Below are 14,760 nucleotides of genomic sequence, written 5' to 3' on the forward strand. Positions count from 1 at the left end.
AGGGGTTTTTTATCTATTTGACGTACTCTGCCATTCCTTGGGAGCTGCATGGTGGGCCACGTGGACTATGTCTGTAGTTTCCAAACCTTGGGGACAGTAGAAGCACCTATGAAGCTTAGGCAAAGACAAACCTTCCACTACAAGCTTGCTGAGTAAGAATCTGCTAGAAGTCAAGAACTCTATATTTTTAAAGCTTCCCCATCTGACTCCTGTAGGCCGAGATGTTTTGTAATCATAGATCACACGGATTAAGCAAAAGTGGTCAATTCAAACAGCTCTATGAATGTATGAACCAAACCAGTTTCTTCTGAACATGCAAAGCCAAAATAGCGATTGCACTGCTGTTTTTCACTTGCTTTTCTTTGTGGCCAATATAAATGGTGGTAATTTGCTAGGAAGAAAAAAAGTCTATATGGTTACCAGACAACAGAACTACCTCAGGTTAAAAAAAGTTACCTAAGAAACAGACTAGATTTTGGTGTTTGAAATTATCATTTCAATGTTGTAATACCCTTCTGTCTCTGGTTTAACTCCTAAATCCACACAGATCTGTTTATTTATTACTCAAAATTCTCAGGTATATGATGCATTGACTCTGATTTTTGAAATAATAGCCCAGAGGGCCAAGAAACAGAGCTAGATATTGGTTAAAACCAAATAATTCTAGGAAAATAATGTTTTACCAAGCAGGTCAGATAAGGGAAGAATTAATTACGGGAAATTATGAAGCCTTAAAGGAAGACATCTGCCTGGTAACAACTATTTCTTGTGACAGGAAGGAATTAGAAGCCAGAAGGCCCTGCCTCACCTTCCAAAAGTCCGGAGGGAGGCACAGGACCTGGCAAAGGCAGTTCTGAGTACAGAAGATTTTCACTAGGTAGGAGGGCAGGAGAGTCATTTCCCAATTGACTACAAAGAGATTATGCTAGGATTTTATCCAAGCCTTGCTAAATATTCTTTTACCTCTCAGACAAATCCTCCACTTACCTCATTATTATGTGGTAAATGTCAATAGTAATGTGACCAAAATATTCCAATGACTAAAAGAGTAAAATTTCATCTTTGAAAATCATATGCACCTCCAGATAAAATGGTGTACAGAACACATATATAAAATGGTAGCTAAATTATTGGAAGAATAAAATGGGGAAGTCATTTGCACAATTACCATGTAGGCAAATGTAAATAAATTTATATTATTGTCCTGTTTAAAATTATTCAAATGCTTGATTTCCTATTAAAGCCCACATCTCTCCCCACCTTAATTTAACCACACACACACACACACACACACACACTCACTGCTTTAAAGACATATAGAGCACACATGTATATTTTCCAAAGATTAAATGAGGTGTAATTTTAAAAATTCAGTGAATCGATTTAAATTTAAAAACAAATATTATAAAACAAGACACATTACCATTAATCCCCTCAAAGTGCTCCCCCCTACTTCAAACACAGCCGTCCCATCATTGTTCCCATTATCTGAAGCAGGGCTGGACATCCTCTTTAGTGAGTGTCTTTACTCATGCTGTCCTGGATGCCTCAGTGACCTGAATTCATTTACCTTCCACGGTCAGTTTGACCGTAGGGAAGAGCCAGAGATCACACAGGGCCAGGTCCAGTGAATATGGTCCGTAGGGATACCTCGCAGTTTGGTAAGAGCCTGCTTTTTTATGCATAGAGCTAAGCAGCTGCATTCACCAGGTTTTTTAATCCTACCTCATAAAGACACTCATGAAAAGAGGACTCCAGCGCTGCTCCAGAGAGTGGCAAGGATGGGGAATAAGTATGTTCCGAGCGAGGAGAAGTATTTTGAAGTTGATTCATGGCAATGTGTTTTATTGTAATAAATTTTTAATTTAAACATTCACAATATATTTTTATCTCATATGTTGTCTTTCCAATGTGTAATTTTTCATCTTCCAGAAAAGCAAGTATTGAAAACTACATAAAATGAGACCTAATAGTTTTCCTGTGGGTTTTAAATTTAATGTCTTTAGATTTCATCTGTCTCACCTAGGAAAGGGATTAGGAATGCCTACTTTTATTGTTGTTACATGCAGGGAGCCAGCATGGTAAGACAGTTCTTGATAGATGCTGGCCTTCGCTGCTGGAACCTTCTCGTGACGTGTAAAGCAGGGTAATTTACCCCTAAACGTTCCTTCTCACCTTCCACTAGCTTTGCGCTTTAGATCAAGACTTACACATTGCAAGACAACAAAGCTGTATGTTACTTTGTGGGTAAAAGTTACCGAAAACTAAGAAACAAAGACTTCATGGAACACAAACAATTTACTCAGAAAAAGAATGGAGCTAGATATCCCGGCTGCTTAAGAACTCAAACATTCAAAATTATTTAAACCCCGAAGATAATAATGAGCCATTCTCATGTATCAAGATGATGACTATATTTGAACTATTCTGGCCCTTAATCATGTTCTAATTAACACTGTCACTGCGTTCATCACGCACTTTTCCCTCTAAGGATGGTGAGTTATTTAGGCTTCATGCATAATACCGAAATCCTGGGGCTTTTTCTTTTACATTTATCTTTTAGTCTATTAAAGAAAAGACTTGGCAACAATGTTTCTGCTGAGAAATTATTTTAATTAATATGACTTAGGAGCATAAATGCTTTTGATTAATCAGATTTTGATTAAAGGCTTAGCTAGCAACAATACGGCCTCTACAGACATTCAGTTACCTCACCAGCGGCTGTGAGACCAGACACTAGCTATCTGAAGTCAAAACTGGCATCACACGTCTAAAAAATTTACCTTGCATTAATTGGGCTGATTCAACATTGACAGTTTCTCAACTTGTAAGCGCAAGAGCTAAATGACAAGGATTAGCAGGTTCCTGTAGAAAATGTAAAGCTCCCTTTAGTGAGATGTGTTTTATTTTGCATATTAATAAATTTATCTTACATTATTGAATTTTAATAGATGCTAGGTTTTCAGCTAAGGGGTAGATGTATAGCTCACTGAATGCTCACAATTTAATGAACTATGTCCTATTTTTTACATATTTTACTAATGAAAAAGTCGATTTAGACATTCTAAGCTATTTTCTCAAGTAAGCAAGGGGGGAGGATTTCTCACTGTTTTTTTTTAACCTAAAAGGTACAGAAAGTGAATGATTTTTTTTATGAACTCTGTGATGGAGTTCAAAAATGAGAATATACTGCACATATAGAAAATATGAGTGACCCAACAGGATGGAGTCCTTGGTAGCTCAAAATCTTTTGGTAATTCATTTGCCTTTGTGTCACTGGATTCCTGTATTTATTAAACATAAATAATAACTTGTTCGCTAAGCCTCACACATGAGACATGATGCGTGGCCCAGGGAACTTGCAGGGTGGAATGGATTGCTGTCTGTCCTCAGGGAATGTATCTAAAACGTAGAAAAGACTAAAGACAAAACCTAGGTATGACCCATGTCTAATTTCCATAGCGCTGTGTTTCACTCCTGCACCCAAGAAGGGCAAAGTGGAGGTGCCCCTCTCTGCATGGAGGAGAATTCTGGCCGGTTTCTTAAAAGCTCTGCTTTCAGTGCAACCAGTATTTTGAAGCCAGTGCAGCTATCAAGCTGTATTAACAGTTTTTCCTCTTAGAATTGTTCCTGTGCTGGCTCCTAAAAAAAGATTTTCAAAAGGATTGTTTGATTGATTTGTCCTGTTGTAAAGTATGCACCTGCTGTGAAATGAAGCCAAGTAGGAGGAAAAAAAGTTGAATAATTTAACTTTTTTATTTGTAAAGATAATCAGGGTTTTTCTGATTACATCTTAACTTCATAAATGTTAAATAACCTATCAGCATCTAGTTGTTGTAAATTATGAAAAGGAGCATTGCAAGGAATATTAACCAACAAAACCCTTGTTCTTTAGTGAGCAAGAAAATGTGTTATGGCAGCTTGTCATTGTGCGACTGGTAACTTTGACACCAAATAACAAAACTGCCATTTGCACTTAGGGTAAATTGGTTCACTCGAGCTTCCAAGGCACCTCTTGCTCTGACATAAATTTATGAACTCGGGAACTAACCAAGTCGTGTGGTTTCCCAGCTGACTCTAACAAATATGCCCATTTCATTTCATTTAGTCATCAGGCTGCCAGGGGGCTCAGGGCTTCAGACTCATTGCAGATGGTGTAGGGTTAGCAGGAACTCCAGAGACTTCCATGTCAGAGCCCTGTAAAATATGACAGCGGAGGGGGCCCCTCTCCTAAATGCAGTCCCTGTCTGAAGCGTTCGCAGCTTAAGCAGTGTTGGCTCTTCCACCACCTCCTAGGTGTATGGAGAGGACATGTATTGCAGATTAACCACAAGGTGAAACATACGCCTCCCAGATTCCCGCTCGGGCTGGCCATGTTTAAACCTCAGTCAGATGATGTCCCTGTCTGAAACATGGGAGAAGAGCAATTTTGTTTCCTGGCCCCCCAGGAGTTCTGTCCTTTTGCTGGGCTGAATTTTCAGAGCAGGCAGTAGAAACAGAGTACAGTCTCAGAGGAGTGAGCTAGGGTCAGGCAGAGGGAGGAAAGTCCAGTTTCGCCCACTGCTGAGGATGCATGGACACTTGCCCAGCTTTGTAGGAATGCAATCAAGTGCACATAAAAATATAAAGCTAGAAAACAATATATTACTATAAAGACATGTACTTGAATGACTGTATTATTTATTTCGATTTGGAATAGCAACTTCAGGTGAAAGATGGGCTCAGTGATGTTCAAACGCCACATGAGAAGAATGTCATAGTTGGGTTTTTTTGGTTTGTATTTCATTTTGCTCCATTTTCTTTTGTAGGAATGGGTATCATTTATTTAGCACTTTCTACACAGTAGGAATATATCAAAATGCTCTATAAACATCTTTAGGCTTATTCCTCACATCTCCCTAGGAATTGGTTGTTTATATGATCATGGCTCAGAAAAGCCATGGGTCCGTCGGGTTACTTCCTGTGTCCATGGACACTCTGGGAGTGAGGGCAGAGGAAGGGAATGACCTCTTGGACACCACTCTGTAGATAGACAAGTTCGATAAAGTGATGAAATATCTTCCATAAAGGTGTGTTTGTCAAATTTTGTGCAAGATCTACCCTTGGCATAAAGACAGAATGAACAGTAATCTCAGAAAGTCCAAAAATGCTTTGCTTGAAGCACTCACCATAAACTTGCAGTTCCTCAGAGGTCTTTCTTTTATGCATTCCAATGTGTTTGCATCATCTAAAAACCAATGTATGATACAACTTGTCATGTAGAGAACGTTTACACGAATCTCAGTGCTGAGGATTGACATGTGCTATGCTCCAGGGTAGTAAGAAGAGCTAAAGAAAGCTAACAAGTTCAGCATCCTGGCTCTTCTTCCTCTTCATTTTATCAGAAACACGTGGGTGCGAACAGATAGGACTAAGGAAGAATTACTCAAAATGTGAGGTGGAATAACTTGACATTGAAAACATTGCTATGATGGAAATTTCCATAAACATCTTCCCACTAAAGGTCCAGTTGCAAACCAAGAGGGCCCCTGAATCCTCCTTCAATCCTTTTTACTGCCCCAAGCAGCACTTTGTGAAGAATGTGGAAGTGGGAGGTGGGGGAAGCCTGATTACATTTCTCTTATTTTACGTCTAACACAGAACCCAGGTTTCCCTTGCCCATTAATGAACTGAGAGTCTCAAATGCATCTGTGTAATCAACTCTCTTCATGCAACTCTCAAGCTTCGTTTTAATTACAGCAGGATTGGGGAGAGCTGAAAACATTCCCAGCTCTGTCTTGCAGCTGAGAATTAGACTTTGCAGAATAACATCAAAATAAGCCCAGGACATACACGCACTATGCCAATAAAGAGAACAACGAAATTATTAAAGTCTCTACCAATTCCATCTGTATCATGACATCTTCATTTTTCCTCTTTATGATGAAAAAATAGTATAGAATTCTCTAGTGCCTGAGACAAAGGTACGCCATGGGCTAGGCCAACTTGTGGGTTTGCTGCTTGGGGCGGATGCCTAGGGTGGATTCATTTTAAAAGGACAGCAGAGACTGAGATGAAAGTGCACTTTGATGGCCTCAGGACCAGCAATCTTCACCGCAGTCCTGTGTCAGTGTGGACACTTTTTGGGGACACACGGTGGGATCATTCTTCGATGACATCAGGTTGTTTAACTTCACGGTGCTCTGCAGGAGTTCTAATTACTTGCCACACATGGATTTGCTTGTTCATTGGTATACGTGTTTACATATAAGAGTTTTGTTTGTCATGCCAAGTTGGTACATCTATTCCACCTCTGGATCACGTTTACTTCCATTTTCCTTCCCTGTCCGACTGCCTTTCCCTACCCCAGATCCATTCCAATCTCAACAAAGTCTACTTCCCTGTCTCCTGTGATCTCTCTTTTCTTTGGTCTGTAAATTATTCATATTTGGAGTTTCTCATACAAGACAGCTATGTGAGACTGCCTGATTTATTTTTCACTTCATTCGCCTCAAATATTTAAGAAAGAAAAACTCACACCCATAGTTTTTGGTGCAAAAGCAAAAGTGAGACTCTGCTGAGTTCCTCGGGGTAGCTGGGACAATCACCCATTGCCCAAATTCTGCAAGTCGAAGTGGTGTTTCAAAAGCAGGTATAGTATTTCTTGTCTCTGAATAGACTTTGGCAGGAATCTGCAAGTGTCCGTTGTACATGTTTCTCAGTCTAGGAGACTTGGTGTTAGGAACCGAATTGTTTGGTTATTCCTTTAATGGAGCTTCTACCTCCATGAATGTTCCATCATTAGTTTCTGTGCAACCTGCAGCTCTAAGAATTTTCCTGCCTGTGTATACAGGTTCTCACTACACTGTCCTTGGACTTTCCCTGTACCAATCAAAGACCCCATGATCAAGAGGAAGCCTAAGTACTGAAAGATGAGCATTGATACCAGATGAGCCTGAGTTCTGGTCATAGCTGCCCCACTTGTCCATGTTCAATCTAGAAGAGGTTCTCTGAGCCTTAATTTTCTTAGTCCTTGAAAGTTAATGACATTTACCCCACAGCATGGTCCTGAGGTTTAATTTATTTAAACAACGAATACTTATCGAACTACTACTTTGTGTTAAAAGGCTAGACGCAGAATCTACACTGAGACAGAGAAGAATGCATACTGGCTTTAGGAAGTTGACATCCTACTGGCATAAAGACAGGCCGAGCCTGATGCTTCGCACAAGCAGGGATTCAGTGGGAGGGTGCTCTTGTTTATGTAGTGACTTCCAAGCTGCTCTCCTTACCTCTTATCTCTAGTAATGTTAATCCTGCCAGTGCTGTCATCACCCAGTGATGCAGGGTGGGTCTTGTTAATGCCATCAGCATTTTAGAACTGTGTGGAGACTGGATGAGGATGTGGAGATAAAGAGAGAAAGGAGAAAAGAGAGGGGAAAGTACAAAGGATCAAAATGCAATGTGTGTATTACCAGTCCCCCAGAATGCATGTGCTCACTGTGTATGAAAAACATCTACTAAGAAAAGGAGGAATAAGCTAAAGTTTCTTATAGAAATAGTAAAATGTAGTAGTCACAAGTGTGGAAGGGAAGAAAGCAGAGTCTACTCTAAGGCTCTGAGGCCCGTGGCCTGGGAAGAGAGGAGCAGATGTCATTGTTAACTAAAAGAGGAGCCCAGGAAGTGCAGGTTTGGGAGCAGAAAACACAGCTGTTTCAGCCTCTGCTGACATCAAGATCTCTGTGGGAATTCATGTGGAATTGTCTAGCACACTGTTGAAAATCTCAGCTTCAGCAGAAGTGTAAAGCCAGAGCCAACCATCCAGTAACCAATAATGCAGTGCAGTAGTATCAACAATTAAGAAACATGTAACGTGAGGTCTAAGAAGGACATTCTAAATTTAAAATAAAAATTCTCAGTCTTGGTTGTCAGATTCAGTACAGTTTGGCACCTTTTGTGAGGAATTCATGGATCCATCTTTTTGCAAAGACTTCTTGTTTCCATCAACCCTGCACAAAACCGTGAGCATCTCTGGTGTGTGCAGGACTTCTGCTCCTTAACCTCAGAGCTGCCACAGTGTTGCCTGCATGAGACCTCCCCTGTGCTGAGTCCTGAATCCTAGTTTCTCCAAGATGCTGTCTGCCCATTCCATTGTTTCAGTGTATGGATGAACTTACTAAGTCCAAGATAAGTAACTAAATCTCAAAATGTTACCGGCTCTCTGATCACTGAGACAAGTTAGTAAGGAACACTATTATATTCTAATTCTAAGCTCCTATCTTCTCCCTGAAAAAGAATGTACATTGATCCTGACCAGATAAAACTTCACAGACATTTAATTATATAAATAGATTGCGAAAAGGCCAAAATGGCAAGACCTCCTTTCTTTAGGAAGCAGTAGTGAAAAGTGACAGTTCCTGGTCCCAAATTTCATATGTATTTGAGGTACATAAGTCTCCCTGACAGAGTAGACTATCTCAACTCAATAATTAATGCACTGGGAATTCTCTAGGTAGACTGTGATTTGGGGACTTTATGGGCTATTATGTCAAGGAGCCGTGTCAGACAGAATGCATACACAATGCACTACAGAAAAATTATTGTCACCAGCACAACTGATGTTTTTTATGTACTTTAAGAGTAAGTAAACCTAGGAAAAATATATGACACCTTACCTTTTTTTAAGTGAAATGTGCCTTTGGTTTTATTTACCAGTAGGGTATAGCTTCAAATGGAAATATTACAATTTTTAAGAAACAGTACAGCACATTCTGATACTAGGTCCTGAGTAGGTTTTTTAATTGTTCTTTTAGACAAATACTTACCTTTCAAGTACAAGCTTTTAAATGTATATTTTCTGACAGGGAAAATGGTTGTTGACCGTTTTGTGTAACATACACATATGCTTCTGTCCGTCCCTCTTCCTCTTTGTTTCTCTAAAGGGATCCTCATCCCCCAGATTCCTGTGGAGTACCACGTCCTACTCAATGATGGGAGTGTCACACCTCTGACCTTCTCAGTCGGTCACCTACAATCCACCCTTCTGGAAAACCTGGCTCCTTTCACCCAGTATGAGATAAGGATACAAGCATGTCAAAACGGTGAAAGCCTTTTAGACACTTAACTTGGGCTTTTATGGGAAAGTATTTCATAAACAATTTTTTTTCATTAAAAAGCTACAGGCTCTCAGTTTGCATGCAAGGACTAACATTGCAATTCTTATCCATAGTGGACTGTTTACCCAGAAACCTCAGCGTTAGCCATGCACTTGTGTACGTTAAACCATGAATATTTAAATAGATTAAAATGGTGGTTTTGTAAAGTCTTGTTTTAAAAGGCCCTTTAGAGGAAAAACACCTACCTCATTCAGAGATAGCGGTATATAAAACAAAGTGAACATCACAAAAATTTCATAGAAAATGTATTCATATTGGTTTTAAATTTAATCAGGATATAAAGAGAAGTTATTTAAAAGTTGAGTTGCCTCAAACGGAATCATACATGTTTTATGGGGCTTCCCTGAACCCAGTGTCACATGCCTAAACTGTCACCTTGAATCTTGTGATGCATATAAGTTATAGAACTCCTAACCGCTAACTGAAGATGTATTGGGGTACAGAACATTTGCCTCACATTGGACCACAGAAACCGTCCAGTCTTGTGCTGGGGGTGTGTCACGTGGCAGCTCCAGTGCTGTGGGAACTCATCCCGCCACACAAGGGTTAGTGCCCACGGATTTGGTTAGGATCAGAAAGCCTGAGTCCTTCTGCCAGTGAGTTCTGGTATCATCCAGACCACAGCAACTTTCCTTGAAGGATGTTGCTTCTTCTGCTCCAGTCTTCAGCAGATGGCTATGAAGCCAGCTTTAAATGAATGCTTTCTTGATTTAAGGACAAAATCAAATTCTAATCTCCATTCCCTGAATCTAGGCTATGAGGGGACAGTGTCCTTCTAATCATTTGATCCCTGGGTGAAGAAGAGTCATTTATTAAAAATATTGGCCAACGTAAAGTAGTATTAACAATGCCCAAGAGGTGTAGACCAGGTCTACACTTGTAAAATTCAAATGTTAGACACTTTTTGGCTAGACAGATCCAACACAGAGAGAGAAATATTAGTTCCAAAAAGTATAGGCTTGATTGTCTATGCCTGCATAAATGTGATTTATTAATAAGTTTTCTGAAACATATTCCCTATTTGAATGTTCAGATTGTATGGATATGTACAGTTTTGACCTAACATACATGTGTAAGTATGTGGCCAAACTTCAGATGAGAGGATTTCCTAATAACCTGCACCCTGCTACGTATGTGTGTCACTCTTTTCCTCTTGTAGCAAATTACTAAAGACCTCATATCTTTTTCAAGGTGGCTGTGGAGTTAGCAGTAGGGTGTCTATCAAGACGTCTGAGGCAGCCCCCGAGGATCTTGGTCCCCCTCTTCTCAAGGTGCTGGGGTCATCTTGCGTAGAGGTCCAATGGATGCCACCTAACAAACCAAATGGAATCATCACCAAGTACTTCATTCACAGGTAAGACTGTTAGTGGTCATATAGGAGCGTGCACTGTGCTGAGTCACTCAGATCACACTCGGTTCTCTTTCTGTGCTGGGTAGAGGGGCATGTATGCCTTCAGAGCATAAACTTCTATCCATTATCCAAAGACGGAAGCCAGAGCCCCCAGGGCTTACCTTTGTGATGAGGTCAGTTTGTGGCTGAGACCTTAGAGCCCATGATAATCAAGTAGAACAAACCCCAGAGCACACTGGCCAAAGTGCTACCCAGCATGTGATGTTTCATGGGGGGTGGGGGGGAGGGTGGAGATGGTGGCCTTTCCCAGGGGAAAGACTGGCTCTGTGGCTCCACACCCAGCTCCCTGGGTGTTTACTCAGGCCACCCTGGCAGGCTGGACCATGGGAGCACAACTTGCTTTCACTGTTATGAGTGGAATTTGTCAAGTGGTTTGAAATAAAATAAAGAAAGAGAAAGAGGGATTTGGAGGAGTCATTGAAAAGAGGAGAGAGAGAGAGAGAGAGAGAGAGAGAGAGAGGAACAGAGAGGAGACAGAGAGAAGGAGGAAAGCAAAGAGAGGATGAGAGGAAGAGAAAAGGGGCAAACGCTGTCAGAAAGAGCTTGAAGCCTACAACACAAAAGACAGATGCAGCTGCAGCCGAGTGTGGTGGCAGATGCCTGTCATCCCGGTAATAGGGAGGCTGAGGCAGGAAAATAAATCATGAGTGCAAGTCCAGCCTGGCAAAGTTAGTAATTGAGTGAGATCGTATATCAAACTAAAAATTGAAGATATGAGCTGCGGATGTAGCTCAGGGCAAAGCCCTGGGTCCGATCCCTAGGAGTGAAGAGAAAAACAAAAAGAAGAGAAGAAAAGAGAAGACAAAAAGTAAGACCAACAGCACAATCCAGGATCTGCAGTTTGCAAACCCCTCTCCAAAAGCCATGTCTACACCTCGGCAACACCAGACACACCACCGTGCTCCTCAGCTCCTCCTACCCCTCAAGTTCTTCTTCTCCAAAGCAGCCCGGCACCTTCTCTTATTTGGTCCTATAACCTGGACATCAGTGAAACTTAACTTTCAGCTCCTTTCTCAATTCGGATATGGAAAATCGCTGACTGAAATCCACCTGCCGTGATGAGCAAAGGACCTGAGAAAACCAGTGAACCGAGAAAGGACTGTCGCATTTCTGTTATGTAAATGACACAACCGAAAGTGAGTGAGCCAAAATCTTTCTCAGCAAACATTAATTTGAAGAGTAGTATTTCTGATTCCAATACACATGAACATGTGAAAATGGCTAATGTGAATTTACATTTCACACTGAGCACGGTGGCGCAGGCTGCAAAGGGCCCACCCTCTCGAAATAGTTTTCTTTCATCTACTTAATGCTAATTGTATGAGAAAAGCACATCAGACTCCTATTCTGAATAAAGGGGAATAAAGTATCTGTTGGAGAGCAGGACGGAGCTTCACTCTGTTGCTTTTGTAAATAAAGCTCATGATTACAGTGACTATTCCGTGGCAGCTCGGGAGAAGGAAAACAGGAAATCTAATGCCGAGAGCCCGCTTCAATGAAAAATGCTGTAAATTGAATTTGACAGCATTTGATGGCATTTGATTATTCTAGTCACAGCCAAACAATGATATAAAGAGTAATATGAAGCAGAGTGTGTTACTGCCTCGCAGACTCAAAAGCAATAAACCTTCCTCCAATGTGACACAATCACTTCACAATCATAATTGTGGCCTGTTTGATACCTCTGAGTACAGCGGAAGGGCACTGACTGACACAGATACATTTTGTTTTTTATTTAAAGTGAAATGGAAATGGCTCGCTGGGGCTGCAGATACAATCGTTACATTCACCTGCATAGGCATGAATCACTTGGCAGTTATTCTAGCTGAAGTTTAAATGTGCTTAGACAACAACAATATCACATTTTTCTTGGATAGCTGCAAAAAAAATCAGAAATTTGTAAGGACAGAAATAGAATGGAGACGCGGAGCTCTTTTTCATCCTGAGACTCCACAGGGCCCTCGGATAGTCCCAGCCACGGGCCTGCGGTATTTCTGAGGAGGTTATGGCATGTAATTTTTGCTTCCTCTTCAGCCACTCCTTTCTTCTATTGCCACCAAAGGAAATACATTTAGCTCAACCAAAGGCAAGCTGTGGCCCATGCAGGTATCTCATTAAATTGCAGGAAGACAGCTTGAGTATCTCCTCTGGAAGATGCTATTCCTACCAACCCCTGCACAGTATTTTCCTCCTGTGATTCTCCTCTATTGTTTAAATATTGCCTCTAGATGTCATCTTGTTAGATAAAAGTGTCCACCCTAATAAAGAGAGAAGATGTTCATCACTTCAGAAACAAAATGAGGGCTGGGGATTTAGCTCTGTGGCATAAGCGCCTGCCTGGCAAGTGTGAGGTCATGAATTGGATCCCAGTACAAAAAAAGGGAAAGGAATCATCAGAAACAAAATGAAATATATGACCTGTTAGAGACAAATCATGCATATGGTTACTGCAATTCCCTGTGCTTGTTAACTACGATACTTTTTTGACTATATGTGAATCGCAAAGCAGTATTTGCTACGGAGATGGTAATAAAGAATGGGGGTAAGTTTTAATTTAGTGCCTTAAAGCCTATTTACTGACAAGGTGTAGACAAAGCCAGCTTGTGTGTTTACTTCCTTTTGGCAGGGCATTTAGTTTGTATAGAAATTCCTCAGTTCCCCGCTCCTCCGTATCTCATGTCAATGACTTTGTAATTGGCAGAAATCTCTTCACTTCCAGCTACAAAATGCATCCAAGACATTATCTTGGGAGTTTATAAAACACATAATAAAGTTATCCGCTCTTGCTAGGCATTTGCACTTGAATGAAGCAACATTGCATACTCATTGCAACATTATAATCTCATAAACTTTCTTTTTAAAATCAATAAAATATTTCCACCATGTACACTTAAAGACAAAACTTTACACCAACACCTGGTAAAAACTGTACAAGTAGAAAAAAAAAAAGAAACAAACATTCCTTCTGAATATTCCCAAAGATTTTAAAGAATAAAATCTGGTATCGTTTTGAAAGATGAAGATATGGAAAGATATTTCAAGGTGAGAAACTGAAAGTGTTCATTTTCTAGGATTAATTAATCTGGTTGAGACAGCTAACAAAAAGTGAGTGCTAAATCAACAGCCAGTGAATTTTGATGCAATGCAACTTACATCATGTAGAAAGACAAGTACTCATATAGATCTAAAGGCAGATCCATGCATATATGTACATATCTACTGATGGAGACACAAAGATCTGTAAGACCTAATCTCTGCTCTCAAGAATCTTCCCAATAATACATAAAGACAAACTAAGTAAACAGAAATGTACAATGTAATATGAGAAATATAAATGTCAGAAACTTTGGCAGAGACAGTTTCGCTGTTTCTGAATATTCATGCAAGATTGCAAATGCTCCATGTGATTGGGAGTAGGCATCCCAAAATCAAAACATACTATTTAAAATGTGAAATAGATTTATTGGAAAAGAAATTAACAGACCAGAAGTATCAGTGACTATTATCCATTTTTAGGACTTAGCCAGGCATGTATCTAACTTGCTAAAAGAAATAAATACTGTTAATTTTAAAACATTAATATTGATATTTTCTATATACATGTTCTTTATATACAAGAAATCATGTGAACTATGTGGTTCTGTTGGAAGTTTCTTGTTCATTTATCTATACTCTTTACATTTTAAGGCAAGTTTCCATTTCGTGGCCACATTAAAAATTCCTTGTCAGTTATTTCTTCTACACGTGATGCACTGGAAGGAGCACGGGATTTGTGATCATGAGACAAGACTTAAATAACTTCTGTGACCTTGAGCAAATCAGGTGTTCTCTCATCTTCTGTCTTTGTGTAAAGTCAGATTCCTAAACATGAAGAATAATCAGCCTCCCTGAATTTTGTGAGAACTAAGTGGAGTAATAAATGTGAAATCACTGTGTTAGAGGCGAAATGTGATGAATCCAAGAACATATCTTAGCTGGGCTGTCCATAGCTTCGCTTCAGGAAGGCAGAGCTGACAGTTGTAGGTATATTTAAGAACCAGCAAAGAGGTTCTTGCTAATGAAAGGAAGCTGATTACGTGCCACTATGCTTGGTAGGAGGCTGTTTTATTCACATATTCAGCATTTGTTGTTTTTATTTTTGTGCATGAAAAGTGTCTGGATTGTTTAGTACAAAAATAATGTCAATAGGACTTA

At 40.1% G+C, this 14,760-nt stretch overlaps 1 protein-coding gene across 4 annotated transcripts in view; it reads left to right on the top strand.

Moving 5' to 3' along the window:
• Ush2a (usherin) overlaps window positions 1-14,760 on the top strand; it is a 658,323-nt gene that overhangs the window by 552,178 nt on the left and 91,385 nt on the right. For all 4 annotated transcript variants that reach the window (XM_063236705.1, XM_063236706.1, XM_063236707.1 and 1 more), the window contains 2 exons: window positions 8,922-9,080; window positions 10,347-10,509. In XM_063236705.1, coding sequence (XP_063092775.1) covers window positions 8,922-9,080; window positions 10,347-10,509 — 322 coding nt within the window. The remainder of the gene's footprint in view (window positions 1-8,921; window positions 9,081-10,346; window positions 10,510-14,760) is intronic.

This window comes from Cavia porcellus, unplaced genomic scaffold, assembly GCF_034190915.1.
Source record: "Cavia porcellus strain 051 isolate PalLab524CR breed Dunkin Hartley unplaced genomic scaffold, mCavPor4.1 scaffold_26, whole genome shotgun sequence".
NCBI classification, from domain to species: Eukaryota; Metazoa; Chordata; class Mammalia; order Rodentia; family Caviidae; genus Cavia; species Cavia porcellus.